Source organism: Myxine glutinosa, unplaced genomic scaffold (genome assembly GCF_964187855.1).
Source record: "Myxine glutinosa unplaced genomic scaffold, kmMyxGlut1.1 SCAFFOLD_1961, whole genome shotgun sequence".
Classification (NCBI taxonomy): Eukaryota; Metazoa; Chordata; class Myxini; order Myxiniformes; family Myxinidae; genus Myxine; species Myxine glutinosa.
This window is the reverse complement of record NW_027618056.1, coordinates 61,204-83,251: the sequence shown is the minus strand read 5'-3', so window position 1 is coordinate 83,251 and position 22,048 is coordinate 61,204. Positions and strand designations below refer to the sequence as shown.

At 47.2% G+C, this 22,048-nt stretch overlaps 2 protein-coding genes across 5 annotated transcripts in view; one reads left to right on the top strand and one right to left on the bottom strand.

The window, feature by feature from the left end:
• Nucleotides 1-1,850: 1,850 nt before the first annotated feature.
• LOC137411584 (uncharacterized) lies at nt 1,851-6,620 on the top strand. 2 transcript variants are annotated; one of them, XR_013621667.1, is made up of 2 exons: nt 1,851-1,953; nt 6,265-6,620. XR_013621667.1 is itself a non-coding variant. In XM_068096913.2 (2 exons), exons 1-2 carry the CDS (start codon nt 5,890-5,892, stop codon nt 6,516-6,518), a joined length of 444 nt encoding a protein of 147 aa, XP_067953014.2. In that variant the 5' UTR covers nt 5,883-5,889; the 3' UTR covers nt 6,519-6,620. The 2 variants fall into 2 exon arrangements, 1 of the variants encoding a protein (XP_067953014.2); XM_068096913.2 differs by lacking the exon at nt 1,851-1,953 and adding an exon at nt 5,883-6,079.
• Nucleotides 6,621-10,399: 3,779 nt separating this feature from the next.
• The window catches only part of LOC144888248 (uncharacterized), a 31,704-nt gene continuing 20,055 nt past the window's right edge, over nt 10,400-22,048 (bottom strand). Inside the window, exons 1-4 of one of the 3 annotated variants that reach the window (XM_078769283.1) lie at nt 18,091-18,579; nt 14,712-14,903; nt 14,219-14,284; nt 10,400-10,775 (exon numbers count right to left, since the gene is read on the bottom strand). In XM_078769283.1, the coding sequence (XP_078625409.1) occupies nt 10,616-10,775; nt 14,219-14,284; nt 14,712-14,903; nt 18,091-18,233 (561 nt within the window). In that variant the 5' untranslated portion in view covers nt 18,234-18,579 and the 3' untranslated portion in view covers nt 10,400-10,615. Of the gene's footprint in view, nt 10,776-14,218; nt 14,285-14,711; nt 14,904-18,090; nt 18,580-22,048 lie in introns of those variants that run through there. The other 2 variants (XM_078769284.1, XM_078769285.1) reach the window with 2 other exon arrangements.

Below are 22,048 nucleotides of genomic sequence, written 5' to 3'. Positions count from 1 at the left end.
CGCGTGCCAGCGCGCCAAGGTGCACCGGCACACCCAGGCCCCGTTGGCCCCGTTCACGGTGCCGGAACGCCGGTTTGACCACGTCCACCTGGACCTGGTGGGACCTCTGCCCCCCTCGCGGGGTTTCACCTACGTCCTCAGCATGGTGGACCGCACCACCCGGTGGCCGGAGGCCGTGCCCTTGGCGTCGACAACGGCGGCCGATGTCGCGCAGGCTTTCATCGCCACCTGGGTCGCCCGGTTCGGCGCCCCCTCAGACATCTCATCCGACCGCGGCCCCCAGTTCACCTCGGAGCTCTGGGGGGCGGTTGCGCAGGGGCTCGGGGTCCGGCTGCACCGAACCACGGCCTACCACCCCCAGGCTAACGGCCTGTGTGAGCGATTTCACCGCTCGTTGAAGGCCGCGCTCCGGGCCACCCTCCGCGACGGTGGCTGGGTCGACAGGCTCCCCTGGGTCCTGCTGGGCCTCCGGACGGCGCCCAAGGAGGACCTGCGCGCATCCGCGGCGGAGTTGGTCTTCGGGCAACCGCTGCGGGTGCCGGGCGAGTTCCTCCCCGACTCCACGACACCATGGTCCGCGGCACAGCAGCGCTCCGCTCTGCAAGAGACCGCCCAGAGGTTCGCCCCGGTGCCAACGGCATGCCACGGGCACCCACCGACGCACGTTGCCCCGGAGCTTCGCACGGCGGAGTACGTCTTCGTCCGCCACGATGCCCATCGGACACCACTGCGGCCCCCGTACGACGGGCCTTTCCGCGTGCTGGAGACCGGGGCGAAGCACTTCACCCTGGACATCGGCGGTACTCCTGACCGCGTTTCGGTAGACCGCCTCAAGCCGGCCCACCTCGATGTGGACCATCCACCGCCAGTGGCCCGACCCCCACGTCGGGGCCGCCCTCCTGCGGGCGGACCCCCGGCACCGCCCAGCCCCGCCGCCACGCCGCCCCCCGGTCCTGCACCCATCCCAGGGGCAGCCAGGGGCATCCCACCTGGCATCCCTGCACCCCGGACGCCGCCGATCGCCAGGGGGCGCTTTGGCCGGGTCATTCGTCTGCCCCGCAAACTGGCCCTCCAGGTGCGCGGGAATTCTGGGGGGGGGGCGTGTGGCGGACACAAAAGCCCACTGGCGTGGTGACATCATTCCGCGCACCAAGTGGGCGGTGGCCACGCCCGAGGGGTAGGCGTGGCCTCATGATATACACCGGGCGCCCAGCCCGGAGCAGTTCAGTGTTACAGTGTGCTCTTACAATAAAGACGTTTATATGTTACCGCTTGTCCGCTTCCTCCTTGCTCACAAGCAGCGCGCGTAACGCCGCGCTTTAATCCTACCAAAAAACCGATTTTTAGCCCTTTCTGCTAGATTTGACTATGCTGTATTTTTTTCCTTGAAGCAAAAAAACATCTATATAACAATAGCGTCCGCTGATTGGACAGTCGAAGGCGACAGCAAGCCGTCCGCTGATTGGACAGTCGAAGGCGACAGCAAACCATCCGCTGATTGGACATTCGAAGGCGACAGCAAGCCGTCCACTGAGTGGACAATCCTGAGCATGCATTTGTGCCGGTGTCATCGATTGCGGTGTACGCTATACTAACCTCATCAGGTGGGTTTTCCATAATTTCCTCCAGCTATAATAGTTAGCTAGCTATTTATTACATTATGTTACATTGTACATATTCTGCTAACTGGTTTAAACACGCCGCGCACGCCACAACTACAGTGCTCTTTTCTGAGTTATGAACCCTCTAACATCCTCTGCACATCCCTGACTAGGATCCAGTTCCAAACATGCACGTTTTCAACCGTGCGTGCACATTTTTCAACGTGCATATTTTTTTTCCACTTTCAGGAAATGGAGGCATATGAACAGTGTGTCATTTGCAAGCAGTCTGGACGGAGGAGGGTCGTCAGTATCAACACTTGGAGAGAAGGGAAGTTCATCTATCAACCAGGCCAGTAAAAAAAGGGGAGACAATATTCATGCTGTACCTGGTGATAAGATACACAAAGACTGTCACTGGACATACATTAATCCACAACAGATAGCCAAGGACACCAGGCAACAAGAGTCAGAAACAAGTACAAGCAGTGAGAGTCCTACACTAAGATCGACTACAGGGAGGTTCTCTTACAGTACTGATTGCCTGTTTTGTGGCACACGAGCTCAGTTTGGAAAAAAGAGAAAGAAGCCAAGTGAAGTCAGTGTTTTCCAAGTCAGGACAATTGAATTCAAGGACACGCTTTTGGCAACATGTCGTGCACGAGGTGATGACTGGTCAGAGACTGTGAAGGCACGGATTCTGCATGTGCATGACCTACATGCAGCAGATGCAGTCTACCACCAGACTTGCAGTGTGAATTTTCGCACATACAAGCAGATACCAGTAGCGTATCAGACAAACACAGAAGACTCCAAGAGGAGGAAGGCTGGTCGGCCTGTCGTTGATGAGAGGACAGCAGCATTCTTGGAGGTTGTGAAGTATATAGAAGAAAATGATGACGAGCAGATCACCATAAATGATCTAATTGACCTCATGCAGCAGAAGCTTGCACACAGTGAACATGAACCATACGGTTACACCCATATGAAGAGGAGTCTGCAAAAACACTTCGGTGAGAAGATAATATACACCGAGATCAATGGGAAACCAAATGTGGTTACCATCAGGACAACAGCCAGGGTGGTGCTGCAAGACTACTATGAGACACAGCAGAAACAAACAAACACAGAAGATCAAGAGAAGATCAAGCTTGTGCAGGTAGCTGCAAAGCTCATCAAACAAGATACCAAAGACATCGGGTTATCCTATGAGTCTTACCCAGCTCTTGATGACATAGAATCGCAAGAGGCTGGCGTCAGATTTCTTCCAGATACTCTTCGCGTGCTCCTGGAAGAACTATTTGCCGGGACCAAAACTCAAGCCAAAGTGGCGGCAATTGGACAAGCAATGATGCAGGCAACTAGACCAAGAGTCATGTTAGCACCACTTCAGTTTGGGGTGGGCGTGCAACTATATCACCACTTTGCATCGCGGTTCCTCATTGATACTCTTCATCACCTTGGGTTTTGTTGCGCATACCAGGAGGTGCACCAGTTTAAACGAAATGCAGCCAAATTCCATGGAACAAACATTCCTGACCTATCGACAGAGTTTGTCCAATATGTAGCTGACAATGTCGACCATAACATCCGCACGCTTGATGGCCTTGGTACATTCCATGGTATAGGAATGATTGCAGCCATAACCCCTGGAATTAGATCAAGGCAGCCAATCCCCAGGATCAAGGCTACTTCCTTGGATGTGGCAATGGTTGGAAGGGTACAAGTACGGTACCACAAAGACGAAAGGCACAATTTGACGGCACTGACCTACCAGAAGCTTGTCAACCTTCAGGTCCAGAACAGCTGTGAAAATCTTGATGTCCTGTGGAAAGCATCCATCCTCTTTGGGTCTCCCAGACCTGCATGGTCAGGAATGATGCAGTTTGTGCATTATGGCGACCACCCTGGCAAAGCAACTGTTATGCTTCTGCCGATGATCGATCTGAATCCCAGTGATAGCACATGCATATTCTCGACCCTGACATTTGTTAGTGAGCATGCACGATGCCACAATGTCACCCCAATAATCACGTTTGATCAGCCACTCTGGTGGAAGGCTCTCATGATTATCAACTCTGAGCCAATGGAAAGTGATCTGAGACGAATAGTCTTGCGTTTGGGTGGCTTCCATGCAGAAATGAGCTTCCTCGGTTGCATCGGACACTTGATGGCCTCATCTGGGCTACAAGAACTGCTGGAGTTGATCTATGCCCCAAATGCAGTAATCCACATGATGTGTGGCAAAGCTGTTGCGCGAGCAGTTCGTGCACACTCAATTGTTGATGCAGCCCTCAATGCACTGATGCTATCAAACGTGTTCGATTTCCATCTACCACAGCAATCTGGAACTCCAGACAACAGTAAGGATGGAGAGTCAGAGTCAGCCGAAGCAGCTGCAGCTGCAAGGCCACCGGCTCATCAGATAACAGATGGAAGCAGAGATGCGGACCTGGAGGGAGCTTATAAGATCTATGAGAAGCTGATAAATGGGGCTATATCTGCTGAAGAAGTTTGTCAGTCTGAAGTTCTAGTGAGAATCAAAGACCGCCTTCAAAAGCACATCGAGTCCACCAAGAAGTCCTCTAGAACTTCAGCTCTCTGGGTTCAGTACATGGACATGCTGGACATCCTACGAAAATACATCAGTGCAGAACGCACTGGAAACTGGGCCTTACATCTGCAGGCTATCCAGGACATGCTACCCTATCTGGCAGCATCAGGACACAATCTTTACACCAAATCTGCCAGGGTGTACCTTCAGCAGATGCACAACCTCAAGACTGAACACCCAGAAGTCCAACAACGTTTCGAGGAAGGGTTCCACGTGATTCGGCGAAGCGATCGCCTATGGGCAGGTCTCTCACCTGACCTGGTCATTGAGCAGGTTCTGATGAGAAGTTTAAAAACCAGTGGTGGGCTCACACGAGGGCGAGGGATGACGGAGCAACAGCGTCTGTTGTGGCTGCTATCGATGCCCGCCTGTGCAGAAGTAAACCAGGCAATGGAGGGACTCACGGGGGTCAACTACAACACTGGAGAGCAGAACAAAGACATGACCAAAGCAAGGCAATCCCGTGACTGGAAGGACACACTGACAGTTCTCAGGTATCTACAGGAGCACAATCCATTCAGCAATGACCCTAGTTTCCGGAATATTGCCGCTGGGGAGAATGCCCTTTCCACCGTCAACGTTGATACAGCACAGTCCGTTGGCACTGCGATACTGAAGTCCATGGATGGACTAACACCTGCTGAGTTCACCTTCAAGAGGAAGGATCAAGCTGTCACTCTCGGCATGAAGTCTTCTGTAAGGATCGATGGAGACCAAATTCAAGTTGATCCACAGCTTCTCTTCCAGAGACTGGTCATAGTGGCACAGAACAGTGATGCACTCGAGTCAGCCCTCAAATATGAGCTATGTAGCTATCCCCCAGCCCTATTTGATTCCTCTCTACTGCTTCGAGAAGCAAAAAAGCCAGCCCTCGCCGACGCCATCTGGGGTCTTATCGGGCCTCATGTTCCAGCAGATAACGTAGTTGATGGCTGCCAGTATGTCTTGGATGGTGGAGCACTTCTTCAACGTATCCCATGGTCCCATGGATCTACTTATAAAGACATATGCCACCAGTATACGGAGTATGTAACGAAGAAGTATGGCAAGGCTGTCGTGGTGTTTGATGGGTATGAAAGTAACAACACAAAGGACATGACACACCACAGACGGTCAAAAGGGAAGATTGGTGCCACTGTGACATTTACAGCCGACATGATTGTCACAATGCAGAAGGAACAGTTCCTGGCCAACAGGCAGAACAAGCAGCAATTTCTTTCCATGTTAAGTGAAGAACTGCAGAAGGCAAACTGTGAGACATACCATGCCTCAGGAGATGCTGACCTGCTGATTGTGCAGAAAGCTGTGCAGTGTGCTACCACCAACAATACTGTGCTAATGGGGGATAATACAGACCTCTTAGTCCTTCTCTGCTACCATGCAAGCCTGGACTCCCATGACCTGTTCTTTTGTTCTGAGTCAAGGAAGACAACAAAGAAGCCTCGCATTTGGAACATCAAGGCTACAAAACAACTACTTGGCCCAGACATATGTAGGCACATCTTGTTCTTACATGCAGTTCTTGGATGTGACACTACATCTCGCCTCCACGGGATCGGGAAGGGAGCTTCCCTCAAGAAATTCAAAGAAAGCGACATATTCCGAGAGCAAGCCGAGGTGTTCTGTGCACATTCAGCCTCTACAGATGATGTGGCAGAAGCAGGAGAGAAAGCGATGGTGATTCTCTACAATGGAACATCAACTGACACCCTGGACTCCCTCCGATATCATCGGTTCTGTGAGAAGGTGGCATCTAGCTCTACTTACGTTCAGCCACAGGTCTTACCACCAACATCAGGAGCAGCAAAGTTTCACAGCCTGCGTGTCTACTTGCAAGTACAAGAATGGAAGGGATCTACATCTGGTACATTTACATTTTACTGTGTGCCCTGATTGCTGCTATGTTTATTCTTGTATTTTAGTATATTAATTTCAGTTAATATATTAAGTTCAATTACTGTGATGTTCTGTGTATCTTGTGTATTATTTTCACTACCTTCTGTATCATTGCTGCTGTGACAAAACCAAATTCCCTGTCTTATCTTACAGATGGACCTCGTCCTACAGAGTGGGGATGGCAGAAGTGTGTCGAGGGGTTTGTGCCAGTTCAGACAACCCTACCCCCTGCTCCTGAAAAGCTTCTGCGGGTCATCAAGTGCAACTGCCAGGCTGACTGCAGCACCCTGAGATGCACATGCAAAAAGAACAATATCGAGTGCACTCCGGCATGTGGAAACTGCAGGGGATCCAGCTGCACTAACTCAATACAGATGCCCTGTGACGACGATGATGACATTGTGTAGTGTTATATGTATTCTGTACACATATTTAATTGGTTCAATCGTTTGATCAACAGTTGATCAGTTATGTGATGATGTGATCACAATAAATTCTCATCACTGATACTCTCTCTGTATGTTTTTTTTGCTTCAAGGAAAAAAATACAGCATAGTCAAATCTAGCAGAAAGGGCTAAAAATCGGCTTTTGGGTAGGATCATATTTATGCATTTTTCAAAACTTTCCACCCATGCAATTCCTCAACACTTTTTTTTCCTCATTCAGGACATATTGAGGATACACAAATCAGTTGAGTTTGCTTCTGTTGCAATTAGTGTGAGGTCAAGTCACATTATTACTGGACTACAACCCCATATACCTCCTCAGACCCCAATTTTTCTAATGCCAGGAACAAACGGTACATCACGGGTGATGAAGGTCGTGGTGAAGTGTCATCCAAATTGTGTGTGTAGTTTATGAGAATAAAGCAAATATTTATTTTGGGGGACAACCCCCCAATAGACCCCCAAAGGGGCAGATTATTTTAATGCCGTGAACAAACTTTGGTACATCATGGGGGATGAAGTTTGTGGTCAAATTTCATCGAAATAGTGTGTGTAGTTTCAGAGGAAAAAGCACATTCCTATTTTAGGGGTGGGGGTCAAACCTGGATCCACGTTGACCCCAGGTAGACCCCCTTAGACCCCGACTTTTTAAATCCCGTGAACAAACTTTAGTCACAACACAACAAATATCATTTGTGCCAAATTTGGTCACAATCCCATCAGCGGTTTTGGAGGATTAGTTTCAAGTGTTTACGGACGGACTGACGGACGGATGACGCGCCATCGCATAAGCTCCCCTGAACTTCGTTCCAGGTGATCTAAAAATGAGGACACAATTAGCTTCTTACCTGTTAAGTTTCACAACTCGGTGAGTGCAAATAAAGATTTTTTTTTTTTTTGGATACAGGATCGAGGCTCGTGAAAGAGCGAACATTTATCACACACAAAATCAAAGACACAAAAAACATATAATAAGGGGAGCGGTAGACAAGATGGGGAGAGAAGGGGAAGCACAAACACAACATTTGAGAGCAGGGACATCGGGAGATCTGTGGGAGGGAGAGGGCTTGGGGGGAGGAGGCATGGGAAGGGGGTTGGGGGGAGAGTGGGAGACGTATAAAACACAAGGACACCAAGGACTTCCAGGAAAGAAGTTGGTATTTCAAAAAAGTGGATCTGGGCTGAAATTAACAGGGGTAGAAAAGATCAAGGTTTTGGATGGGGGAAGATAAGAGATGGTGGTGAACAGCTGTTTTAAAAACCTGGAGGGAGGAGTGGGATTGAAGAGAGTGAGGGAGTTTGTTCCAGAGGCAGGAGAAAAGAGGAATGAAGGTGAGCAGAGAGTCTTGATTTTGTCAGTTTAACCATAAGAGGGTTGCTGGCAGATCTTGTGCGACCTGTAGGAATATTTGGGGGACAGAGCCCAGAGAGAGCTGGGGGAGCAAGGCCGGAGAGGAGTCGGTAGAAGACAGAAAGACTACCACCCTGCCTGCGGTGAGTAAGTGAAAGTCCCTCGGAGTTAGCTTCATAGCGGGAGATTCCAATGATTCCGAAAGCTTTGGTTTCAACAGCGTGAAGCCGAGCTAGGTGTGAGGCAGGAGCACCAGCCCATAGGGGAGAACAGTATTCCATTGAGCTGTGGATGAAAGCCTTGTATGTGGTGAGGAGCTCAGGTGTGCCAAGGAAGGACTTCACCCGACGGAGGATGCCCAGTCGGCGACAGGCTTTGGAGGCCTAGATTGGAAATGTGGTTTTCCCAGGAAAGATCATGGCAGATAGTGAGACCCAAAAGGTTGAGTGACAGAACTTCTTGGAGAGGATTGTTCAGAAAGTAGATGGGAGGATTGTCCAGTCGGTCTTTTTAGAGAGACATAGTAAGAGTGTGAGATTTGTCACGATTGAAAGACATGTTCCACTTGTTTGACCAGTCTGTGATTTTGTCCAGGTCTGCAGAGAGCGAGGAGGCTGCAGACTGCCGATCTGAAGGATGAGGAATGGAGCGGCAGAGAGTGGAGTCATCAGCAAAGAGGTAGAGAGGATTTTCAAGAGAGTCAGAGAGGTCATTGATACAACAACAACAACAACAACAACAGGCATTTTAAGGCCATTTTCCCTGCAAGAGCGGGGGTTAGCCTTGCGGTCTCCATGACAATGTTCTCCATTTTGCCCTATTTTCTGCATCTCCCCTTGTTAACCCCCTTGCCCGCATTTCTTCTTCGACCATCTTTAGCCAAGTCTTTCTCGGTCTTCCCCGTCCACTACTTCCTTCTGCATTCATTTCCATCACTCTTTTCAAGCAGTCACTTTCATCCTTCCTCAACACATGACCAAACCATCTCAACATGTTTCTCTTCACAGCATCCATCACAGGCTCTCTTCCCATCATCTTTCGCAATTCATCATTTGTCTTCCTCTCTCTCAACGATACTCCACACATCCACCGAACCATTCGCATTTCCACCCTTTCCAGCCTCCGTTGCTGCTCTACGTTCATTACCCATGTCTCACTCCCATAAATCATAACACTTCTCACACATGCAGCATACACCTTTCCCTTCAGCTTCAATGACACTCCCCTCCTCGTCAGCACACCACTCAGTTCCAGAAACCTCTTCCATGCACATCTCACTCGAGCAACCGTTGCCGAGTCTGATCCACCTTCTCCATTCAGCATGTCTCCAAGGTAACAAAATGTTTTCACACCTTCCAGCTTCACGCCATCTCCAAGATCCAACTCAACATTTCCTCCATCTGCAGCTCCCTCTGTGCACACCTTACACTTGAATGTAGCTGCCACACTGGTTAATGGCCCTCTCAAACCACTACATTTTTGATGAACTCACTCAGCGCACATTGTACATTGAATGGAATTCACTCCGACACCATTCCTGCACACAGCACACGGCCACTTCCCAGTTCTTTCCACCTCACCACATGCTTTACCACTTGCCATCAACTTCGTTTTTCCGATATTCACCTTCAGACCTTTTGTCTCCATACATTCCTTCCACTTGTTCATCTTCTCCTTCAGTCCATCCATACTTTCTGCAATCAACACCAGATCATCTGCATACAACAACTCCCACGGAAAAAACCAGAAAAAGCACAGGGCCCACAACACTGCCTTAGGGAACTCCAGCCTGAACAGGAAGGGGAGATGAGAGAAACCCATTCAGGGCCACACCTTGACTATGACTAGAGAGGAAGTCCGCAAGCCATGCGTGGAGATTTGCATGGATACAATAGGAGAGTCCAGGAGCAGCTGGGTACGACTGGGTACGATGGGTACAGAGAGCGATGTGTTGGGGACACAAGATTTAGAGGCAAACACAGAGTTGAGGCATTCAGCTTTTTCATGAGCGGATTCAGCTGTGTAGCCGTTTGAGGTAAGGGAGGGGATGGAGGGGGAACAAACACCAGAAACAGATTTGACCAGACGTCACCAGGATTTGGAAGAGGGAGACAGATTTAAGAGTTCAGTCTTGAAGAGAGGAGAGATATTGTTTTCTGGCTCTCCTGAGGGTGGACACACACTTGTTTCGGGCTTTGTGAAAGGAAATGAGATATGATTTGAGGATATGATTTTTTTTCTTCTAAAAACAAAAATAATAAGAAAACCCCTAATCGTAACCCAAACAGCACGGAAACTGCTGTAGGTCTCTTAGAAAACGTATTGTTACGCAACCGCGATTAACACCACAGTTGCGGATGGCCGATTGCGAGGCTTTACACTCCCGAGGCGAAAACCCAATGGCGGATTCCAAATCAACACAAAGTTAAACGCGCGGAATGGCGGACACAGCAAGCTCTGCAGCCTTATCTATTAAAATGAAACACCCAGGAAACTGCGTTCAGATATATATAGAAAATAATACAAGGATTTATTCATGAAAAGTAGACAGTGAAAAAGCACGCGCCGGTAATACTAATAACTAATAAGAAGCCTAAATTGGGATCCCACACACAACAGATATCAAACACGATACGAGGGAGATGAATACGAAAATAACACGTCTTTTAGTTTTATGCAAAGTGTATTCGCGGGTACGGCCTTATCTCATCCTTGTCGTCTTGGTGGCCGCCGTCCAACACTCGGCTCCTTTCGTCCCGCGGCACGCCTCGCTCCAAGTTCCACGGCCCCAAGCACCACCAGGCCTCGTCGGTTCAACGGCACACCCACACCACGAGCTCCCTTGCTCCAAAGGTCCCACGCAGGGCTGCACAAAGCAAACGACTCCACTTGACTCGACTCTCTGCGGGAGTGCTGGTGCGGGAGTGCTGGCAGCCAACTGCCAAGTGCCAAGTGCCAGCTGCCAACTCCTCAGTGCCAACACTCAGTGCCAACTCTCAGTGCCAACTCCCCCAAAAGGCGTCCGACCGTCGATCATATCTCTGGCCGATGACGTCACATTGGCGCACTCCTCAGCCAATAAAAAACCTCCCAACTCGCCGGCTCGCCCAGGTCACGCCCTCTGCGGCATCACTCCACTCTCCCGTCCCCGACCCCCGCGGTCCTTGTGTTATAACACGTGCCAGGCGAGGTTTGTAGGCCTTGGAGGTGTAAACGGTGGCGGCCAATTGTGGCGGTGGTTTTGGCCTGGTTTCCTGTCCGTTTGTTCCGAAGTCATTGTCAGGGAAAGGAATTATTTAATGTTGCGCTAAGGACCTAACTAATGTTTATGTGGTTTGGAGTGCCATAATGGACAAAGGTTTGACTACTAGGTGAAACTCACAGGGGCGTTACCTTTAATCCCTCACTATTTAACACCCGAATCTCCAGGTAGATCCACAATCATACATATTACCCCGACAAACGCCTAAACATCAAGAACTTATTACATGTAGAGTCCCTGTCACGACAGTCGAATACCTACCTATCAGATCTACCTCGCTCTAGATGTTGCTCTACCAAAATTCATAACAGTATAATAAATTGTATTTAAATCGATAGATGTGGGAAAATTACACGTCCAGACCAAGAATCAAACCCAGGACCCAGGTCCATTCCTGGTCTGGGCATGTAATTTCCCCACATATATCAATTTAATTATTTAATCCTGTTCATTAATGTAATTGTTTCACTACGCCCCCAGTGGTGTTTATAATAGAGGACATGGATTTGTCCCCCCATTGGAGAAAGACCCTCTCGTGTTCAGGCCGTTGGTGCTCCTAGGGTTGGCAGCGAGTACTCCGGAAACATTGACGAAAAGAGAGTGGCAATCATATGTGTGGGAAAATTGCCTGCTCAGTCAGGGTCGCCCAGATAGCAGAGCACTGGTACGGTTTTCCAGAGGACCTGGGTTCAATTCCTGGTCTAGGCACGTAATTTTCCCACATATATCAATTTGATTATTTATGATGCTATTCATTCATATAATAAATTATATCTACCTCAGGGATTAGCCAAAGCAGGCCAAAACTTTTTGGATGAGGATGTGAGATAATGGTGGAATATCAGGTGACGTGTGTACTTAAAGAATAACAGTTTATAGAAACAAGACAAAGGACGACGAAAACCGAGAATCCATGTATAAAAATGTATGTATGTATGTATGTATGTATGTATGTATGTATGTATGTATGTATGTATGTATGTATGTATGTACACCTGTTAAAATGCAACTTCTGGCTCATTTGTATTCTGTGCAAGACAGATGGAATCAATTCACAGACACATTTCGGTTGAGCAGAAAAGCTATCCCATGAGGGACTATATCCAAATCGCATGTCATCAATGGAATAGTAACAATGAACTGAAGCTCCACACCAGCATCTGGTACAAATATCCTGACTGTACCAAATGAATGTAATTGTATCACCCATTGCAATGGCTAGGCATGCGAGGCTGGGTCAGCTGCCTCTGCATTCTGATGATTGTGTGCGTCTTGCTGTTTTTCACCTTCCTCAAATTTACGATCCTAGTGAGCAGCCATCAACAAATAATACTCAAAGGATCATCTTTGTGATGACACACTGCAAGATCTTGATGATGCACTGCACTGCAAGTGTTTTTAATCGAAATGCATCAAACATCCACATTAATTGTGGTGGAATATCAGGTGACATCTCTTATCTTCCCCCATCCAAAACCTTGATCTTTTCTACCCCCACTAATTTCACCCCAGATTCACTTTTTTGAAATACCAACTTCTTTCCTGGAAGTCCTTGCAGTGTCCTTGTGTTTTATACTTCTCCCATCCCCCTTTTATACTTCTCCCGTCCCACGCCTCCTCCCCCCAAGCCCTCTCCGTCCCACAGATCTCCCAATGTCCCTGCTCTCAAATGTTGTGTTTGTGTGCTTCCCCTTCTCTCCCCATCTTGTCTACCACTACCCTTATTATATATTTTGTGTGTCTGTTTGATTTTTTTGTGTGATAAATGTTAGCTCTTTCACGAGCCTCGATCCTGTATACAAAATAAATAAATAAATAATAATAATAATAGCGCTTTTCTATAATTTTCTGCCAACCTCGATCTTCCATGAGTGTAGATCTTGCGCACGCACAGGCATACATACATCCAACTTTACAAAATGCCCTGAAAAGTGGTGTAAAAGGAAGTGTTACAACTACTTTTACACCACTTTTTAATCGACACCCTATTCTATATCGATGATTCCTGATCCCATCAACGGCACCCGATTAGATTTAGACAAAATTCCCTTTTCAAACCAGACAAAATTTTAGACAAAAGACAAAAGACCCAAAAAAGTTTTAGACAAAAAAAATTTTTTAGACAAAATATCACAAAATTCCCCTTTCATCATTGCCTTTAACCAAAAAAACATAATTCCAATGAAAATAAAAACATTCAGGAGGAATCTTTCAACCAATGAGAAGACTTCACGTTATTGTTTGGCGAGGGATAAAACACTGCACTGCTAAGGAGCTTAAAAGGCTAATAACAAAGCAAGTCTTCTGTCTCTCGATCCTTGTAACATCTGCATCTGTCAGTGTTGAGTATTACGAGTATCTACAATGACCAATGTTACTCCTGTACAACTGTTCCGAATACCCTACACAATTTTTGCAGCAGCCAGATGTAAAAAAACAAAATTGGTTGAACTATGCTTTGAATTATCTGTTTCAAAGACACTTTGCCTTCTTGTCTTAGACTCACACTTTGCTTCCACAATCCTTACAACACAGGGTTTTGGACTCGGCAAGGTATTAATCCAAGCGGATTTTGGTGCGCTCACGAATGCATTGCGGCAAAAAGCATTTCCATATTGGCAAAAACATCCCTGGTCTCTCCCTGCAGCACTTGGAAAAGTTGTCCTGTTGAGCACAGATCTTCGATGGCATACAAGCTTTGCTTTTTACACATTGGACTTGCACATTTAGAAATCACCACAAGTGATAACGAATGCTGCCTGCTTGGGTGGGTTAATGATGCAATTAAAAGCATGTGAAAATGTTCAGTTGTTAATGTGGAGTGCATGGAGAAGCTTTTCATTCATTTATTGGATAATAAAGGGGAGGCTGTTAATAGAGCATGAATGAAATCAAAGGTTATCAAAATCAAAATCTATCTATCAAAATCAAAATCTATCGAAATCAAAATCAAAGAGGTGCAGCTGTAGTTAGTCTGCAGGCAGTTGAGGCATGGGACAGTGGGTAATGCAGGTTAAATCTTGCTACCTTGCAGGACTCAGACTTACTTTCCAAATGACTGTGAAAAGCCAGGATCCGATTGTCGAGAGACTAACCCTGCTTTGAGACGAGCACTGCAAGCAACCCAAGTGGGGGGAAAGGGGTGTGAGTTGTGGTCGAAACATCTGTTCCTGCCGTTGCACCTGTAAGACCCAGTCAAGATACAGGCCTACCAGGACCAAGCAGACCTAAAAGGTTGCTGACCTCCAAGTCAGTGAAATTAGCATCTCTTGAAACAGAAAAAGCTTGCGGCTCACACACAGACACTGATCACATAGGCCTTGCTTTTACTGTACCAATTGCTCACACGTGTTCACGAGATAGTATGGTAATGTGATTGCAGTATATAGATTCAGAAATTTGGAGAGTAATGGCAATGTGAAAATAATTGTATAATTGCAATGTGAAGTACCACCATAATTTTTTTTTTTTTTTTTTTTTACAATAAAACCAAGTAATAACATTCAGAGTAACATGCAAGAACAGCCAAAACATACTTACACATCACTGGCAATTGAAGAGTTTCGGGACATAGACTTTGGAGAAAGGTCGTAGTCGCTGTCAGAGCGATACAGGAAAGACTCCCGCCTCTGGCTGTGTGGGAAAGTTGTTTGAAGAACCAGGCCAGATCCAGGGCTTGCTTGTGGGTCCAGGGGACTACGGCCCGGAGAGGTGCCATTTTCCACATCAAAGCTGTGGAAAGAAGAGAGCCAGGAATATGAGACATGGTAAGAAGATAAATCGACACCACAGACTGAAATTATGTTCATCCCCTAACAGAGTTTTATCTGGCACGCAGTTCTTATAAATGAAATGCCAGGCAGGATCTGACAAAATTCCCCTGGCATGTACCGCTCAGCCATTCATATATGTATACGTCGGCATATCTGCCCGGCAAAAGTGCAAAGTCCTCTGCTGTGGAAAGAAGATCGAAAGGAACTGAACTCATACACGAAACGTACAAATTATTATTTGCAAGACGTCCTGATGAACTCCTGTCTCTTTGATCAAATTCCATCATGTTGTGCCGAGATGACGTGCGCAATGAACTCCAATGCACATAATTAAGATCAAGTGACTTGTGCAGCCGAATAAGACCTCAAAGCAAGTTGCGTTCTATTCCAAGTGGTAACATGTTGGAAAACCAGGGATGGGTAAACCTTTTCAATACACAAGAGTATTTCGGAATGAAAAGGGCTGAAGTTTTGAAACACAAGCAGCAAAGTTACCGGCAGTTTGGCACAGTGCCCTACACAAGCAGGCATTTTACCAAACACGGAATAGCTGGCTCGTGATTCCCCGGCCCTACTACCATTGCAGAAGCGCTTCTCAGGTGAACATAGATGCGTCTCATCAGAAAAAAAAATAGAGAAACGAAAACACAATCCATCAGAAACAAATTTTAAAAACATCATAAGCAAATTAAAAGCAAAAACTGCGAACAACCAAGTAAACGGGGAGGGGCGACTAACTGGTTAAAACTAACCGAGGATATGATGTGTGAATAAACCTGGAATTAAACCCTTTTAGCTATTGGTGACAGAGGACATGCAAAGGTAGATCAGCTTTCGACACCAAAACACAATCATGTTCCTTGCCAAATCCCTAAAAGTCAACAATTAATATTTATAGCAGATGTGGCGTAAACAACTCGATACACTAAGATAAGGTATTTTTAACAAGGTACAAAAAAGCTTGCTCAATCTTTATCTGATCCCATGACTCACAGATTTCCTCGCTTGCCCCCTCACAGCTCCTTGTCGTCCAGCCCTCCAAACCTCCAAGCTTGCCACCTTGCTCACTTGCCCCTCCAAGCACCTTGTTTACTCATCAAAGCCTCTTGTCATCTCCTCCAAGCCCCTTTCTTGTCACCAAGCCCCTTAAAGTACCTCATTCCCCAACTTGCTCACTTTCCACAACAAAATTCCTCTCTCGTCACCTTGACTAACTCTACTCCTCAAATCCTTTCACTCACCATCTAGCTCACTCGCATCCCTCGGGCCTCACCCAGCCCCCTCACATGCCCATGGCAACTCGCTTCTCACATGGCAATTCACACCCTCACTCAGGCCTCATTGTACCTCAGTTACTCACTCACCCCGTTGCTCATCCTCTGCAGCACCTCAGTCTCTTACTCCCTCACTCACCCAGTCACTGCACATCAATCTCTCTCCAGCTAACATGCTGCACCTTAAGTCTCTCCCTGCACCACAGTCTCTCCCTTACTCACTTGGAACACTATAGTCTCTCCCTGCCCCCCAGTCTCTCCCTCCCTCACTCACCCAGTCACTGCACATCAATCTCTCTCCAGCTAACATGCTGCACCTTAAGTCTCTCCCTGCACCACAGTCTCTCCGTTACTCACTTGGAACACTATAGTCTCTCCCTGCACCCCAGTCTCTCTCTTACTCACTCAGAACACTAAAGTCTCTCCCTGCACCCCAGTCTCTCCCTTACTCACTCAGAACACTAAAGTCTCTCCCTGCACCCCAGTCTCTCTCTTACTCACTCAGAACACTAAAGTCTCTCCCTGCACCCCAGTCTCTCCCTTACTCACTCAGAACACTAAAGTCTCTCCCTGCACCCCAGTCTCTCTCTTACTCACTCAGAACACTAAAGTCTCTCCCTGCACCCCAGTCTCTCCCTTACTCACTCAGAACACTAAAGTCTCTCCCTGCACCCCAGTCTCTCTCTTACTCACTCAGAACACTATAGTCTCTCCCTGCACCCCAGTCTCTCCCTCCCTCACTCACCCAGCCACTGCACATCAATCTCTCTCCAGCTAACATGCTGCACCTTAAGTCTCTCCCTGCACCACAGTCTCTCTCTTACTCACTCAGAACACTAAAGTCTCTCCCTGCACCCCAGTCTCTCCCTTACTCACTCAGAACACTATAGTCTCTCCCTGCACCCCAGTCTCTCCCTTACTCACTCAGAACACTATAGTCTCTTCCTGCACCCCAGTCTCTCTCTTACTCACTCAGAACACTATAGTCTCTCCCTGCACCCCAGTCTCTCCCTTACTCACTCAGAACACTATAGTCTCTCCCTGCACCCCAGTCTCTCCCTTACTCACTTGGACCACTATAGTCTCTCCCTGCACCCCAGTCTCTCCCTGCACCCCAGTCTCTCCCTGCACCCCAGTCTCTCTCTTACTCACTCAGAACACTATAGTCTCTCCCTGCACCCCAGTCTCTCTCTTACTCACTCAGAACACTATAGTCTCTCCCTGCACCCCAGTCTCTCTCTTACTCACTCAGAACACTATAGTCTCTCCCTGCACCCCAGTCTCTCCCTTACTCACTCAGAACACTATAGTCTCTCCCTGCACCCCAGTCTCACTCACTCTGAACACTATAATCTCTCCCTTACTCACTAGAAACACCATAGACTCTCCCTGCACTTCAGTCTCTCTCTTACTCACCTGGAACACTATAGTCTCTCCTTGCACCCCAGTCTCACTCACTCGGAACACTATAATCTCTCCCTTACTCACTAGAAACACCATAGTCTCTCCCTGCACTTCAGTCTCTCTCTTACTCACTTGGAACACTATAATCTCTCCCTGCACCCCAGTCTCTCCCTTACTCAATTGAAACACTATAGTCTCTCACTGCACTTCAGTCTCTCTTTATCCATTCCGTTTTAATTATTTTTCTGCCTGTCCCCCATCTCCATCTCTCTCTCTGTGTGTCTCTCTGTGTGTCTCTCTGTGTGTCTCTCTGTCTCTCTCTCTCTCTCTGTCTCTCTCTCTCTGTCTCTCTCTCTCTGTCTCTCTCTCCCCCCCCCCCTCTCTCTCTCCCCCCTTTCTCTCTCCCCCCCCTCTCTCTCTCTCTGTCTGTGTCTCTATCCTTTATGCTTTTGTAAATGGGACGAGTACCTTACATACTTGACAGGGTGCCACTTGCCATCGCCAAATGTGAAGGGCATCACATTCTCTCGGCAACTTGGAGACGGTGGTGGGAGTTGAGAAAGCACGACCATAGAGGTGCCACGCCGCTTTGAAAGTGTCACAGGTTCCATAGCAGTGGAAAAGATCGGCAGATATGCAGGTGAAATAAAATTACCAGACAAGCGTAGTCCAACGGGTCTAGCGTCAGGTGGCACAAATAATGGAGACTGTTGTCCCGTGTCCTGCCTTTACTTTCTTCTCTTTACACTCATATTTTACTTCCTCTGACGCTTGTGAGGCAGGGCCAAAACATGGACTGAAATGATCGAGGCACAGACCGTGGAGCTTTTTTAGGAATAGGAATGTGAGAATGCAGTGGGCAGAGCATAAAAAGAGGGAGGGCAGTAAAGGAGAGAGCAAAGGGAAGAAGAGTAGAAATACGGTCCTATATAGAAGAAGCATAAAGCTATGGTGTGCAAAGATTAAATCAGTGGATGCAATTCCAGGAAGGTTTAGGGCACCAACTTAACGTTGGCATGTTCAAACAGAAGCCTTGTACAGTACATGGTTGCAAATCACATGCAATAAGAATTTTCAAACCTACAAGTTCAGAAGTTGAAGCATTTCACAGTTTCAAGCATCAACACTGGCAATACAAGTATTTTACAACAGATCAGAGCACACAACGTGTTCAACAAATGTGAAACTCCGACAACGCGTTATGGTACACTAACCACTGCAACGGAAGAACGAACCAAAATGATAAAAAGCACAAGAGGAAGCATGGGCTGTCGTTGAGAGTTAAAAGAGGAAGAAATATAGAAACCCAATGGTGAAACAAACAACAAAGGTGGATAAAAGCATCAAACTTGCAGTATAGAATTGTCGTTTCCATGATAATCTCTCGATATTTCATCTCTAATTTTCTACTTTATAAAATGCAATCTTAGCGATGGTACAGCAACTTAACACACACAAAGAGCCCACTCCATTTCATCAATTCATGTGTTCTGTCTGTTCTAATGTCATCCTAAGCAGTTATTGTAATGAAGATGAAGAAGGGGAAGGGGGTGGGAGGGATGCAATACAATAAAAAAAAATGTGTGCACATATGCAGGTACAAATTAGAAAAACAAACAAATTACGAAATAAATAAACCAATACTGCGAGCTGGTTGGCTTCCCTTTTTCAGAATGTACAAAAAACATTTTGCAATGTCCTCGGTGTTGCATAAATACTTACAACTAGCCGAAACCCGTGGAACATCCACGGAAGGGAGGATGTGGTGTATGGATAGAGTGTACCATTATGGATGGCATAGGGGATTTGCTTGTCCGAGTAAGAGTTAGGAAGAAAGATGAGAATGAAGAGTGTGTATATGAACAACGATCGCCGACACCGGCACAAATGCATGCTCTGGATTGTCCACTCAGTGGACGGCTTGCTTTCGCCTTCGCCTGTCCAATCAGCGGATGGCTTACTTCGCCTTCGCCCAGCAGACGCCAATACGATGGCGTCGTAAGATGGCGTCGTATCGGCAGTTAATCGGATGCTTTTGGGCCCCAAAGTCGGCTAATTCAGATTTTTCGAGTATGGCTGTACGTGATAAACAAAGGGCGCGGTTCGTAGATCGTAAATCCATTAGTGCCGTGGGCATCGGGTCACTGGGTGCGGCGTAAAAGGGATAACAAAGTCGAGTCCTTATGCTATTATTATATAGATGCTGAAGACATTTGAAATGAAAATAAGAAAAAAATGAACTGGAGGCAGACATGTTATTTTACATCTGCTACCTATATATATTATATACATATATACATTTGATGGTCATATATAGCAACACACACATTCACACTTCATTTCATTTAAATCAATATTCAGATTGGCAATTAGAGGAGGGGTTGGATAGGGCAATCCATAGACTATTATGTTCAACCAAAATTTTTACGACGTAGCCCATATGGCAAAGCCATCTAAAACAGTGCTTGTCTGTCCATACTACTGTGTTCAAAAAGTATCCGACCTTTATTTTTGGTGCGTAAAAAAAAGGAAGCTAGGGAGGCGTTGATTGGTGCACGTATGTAGGCGATCCTAATGCGCACGCGTGAATTTTTTCCCACCTGCAGAAGCTGTCATTCGACGGCAGACCGCCGATGAGTGAGGACATGTAAGCGAGCGCCGTCGGATTTTCGTTTTTGACAAAATGACGGAAAAACTTGAACAACGCTACTGCATCAAATTTTGTGTAAAGCTTGGCGATTCCCAAGTGGAAACGATCCGCAAGATTCAACACCGTTCATTCCATTATGAAGGAGGATTTGGGCTTCAGGAGAATCTCAGCGAAGTTCGTACCAAAGCTGCTAACGATTGAGCAGAAGCAACTCCGTTTGGAGATCGCACAGGACATGCTGGAGACTGCGAACAGCGATCCCAGCTTCCTCAACACAGTGATCACTGGCGATGAGTCCTGGGTTTATGGGTACGACCCAGAAACCAAGTTGCAGTCATCACAATGGAAGCATCCAACATCCCCGAGGCCAAAAAACACAAAATTTGATGCAGTAGCGTTGTTCAAGTTTTTCCGTCATTTTGTCAAAAACGAAAATCCGACGGCGCTTGCTTACATGTCCTCACTCATCGGCGGTCTGCCGTCGAATGACAGCTTCTGCAGGTGGGAAAAAATTCACGCGTGCGCATTAGGATCGCCTACATACGTGCACCAATCAACGCCTCCCTAGCTTCTTTTTTTTTACGCACGAAAAATAAAGGTCGGATACTTTTTGAACACACTACGTATGTATGTATTGTTATGTCGGTTGGGTAGGCATATATAGATTTAGGTAGATCTGCATAGGTAGGTGATTCATCTGTCATGCTAGAGAATCTCGATGTAATAAGTTCTGTAGACCGGATGTCGGATAAGTTGGATCTGTATCCCCGCCACGAGGGGACGGGGCTTGGTAACTAGAATTAGGGAATAAGGATAAGATTCCATTGTGTCGTCCCCTCTGTGATTATCCCGGTGTCCCGTATGGCAACGCACTCTTATACAGTAGATGGATCCATTAGTGCACACACTAATTACATCCCCTCTCACAATGACTGACGAAAGAACAAACAGGAGGCAACCACGCACTATGGCGCCATTGTAGGCAAGTATCGATCAGGCAGGCCGAGAGCCATGCCCAGGAGGCTCTTGATTGGCTAGGGGGAGTGGCGAGCAACAAGCAGGGCACCAATTGGCAGAGTAGGGGAGGACGTGTGATTGGTCAGGGGAAGGGCAGAAAGCTTCCCCATGATTGGTGAAAGGAGCGACATACTGATTGGGCACCGACAGATGGCATGACACGAAGGGCAAAAAGCGCTCGGCCAATGAGAGGACAAAAACGTGATCGGAAGATTCGTGAGGTCAAGGGGCACCGTGCTGGTTGGACGAGGGGAGGGCTGACGTCACGTGACGGCGAGTAAAACCTCTCGCTCACCGGCATTTTGCTCTTTTCCCTTTGCCCTCTTGCTCTGGACTGTCCCTTCACGCTGGACCTTCTCTTGCTTCAGACTTTGGTGGAGGAACAAGCAGTTCGAAAGATGGTGGAGAGACGGAACGCCGTCGATTCTCTTCCCTGCGTTGGTGTGCGAACGACGAGCATACGGGCGAGGCTTGCCGCTGAAGCGTGACAAACAAGGACGCATCGAGGCCGGGTGAACGGGGGGCACGGGGAGGCCTGCTTCGCGCTTATATATACTAGCCTGGCTCGGCGAGCGCACGTATCGTTACTGAGGAACGGGCTTATTTTAGCTGAGGATAATGACTGTACCTGAGTTGCTGTGTTGTCATGATTTAGAGCAATCATAATGCAAACAATTATTTTGTACAAATTTATTTGTAGTGTTTGTGATATTACATTTTTACAAGCAATTTAGGTTGAAAAAATATATAAAATTCAAA

Excerpts from the sequence above, each read along its gene's own strand:
- LOC137411584 (XM_068096913.2), top strand. The coding sequence starts at position 5,890 with ATGGTGATTCTCTACAATGGAACATCAACTGACACCCTGGACTCCCTC. Across the intron at positions 6,080-6,264 it reads ATGGAAGGGATCTACATCTG|ATGGACCTCGTCCTACAGAG; the intron begins GTACATTTACAT and ends CTTATCTTACAG.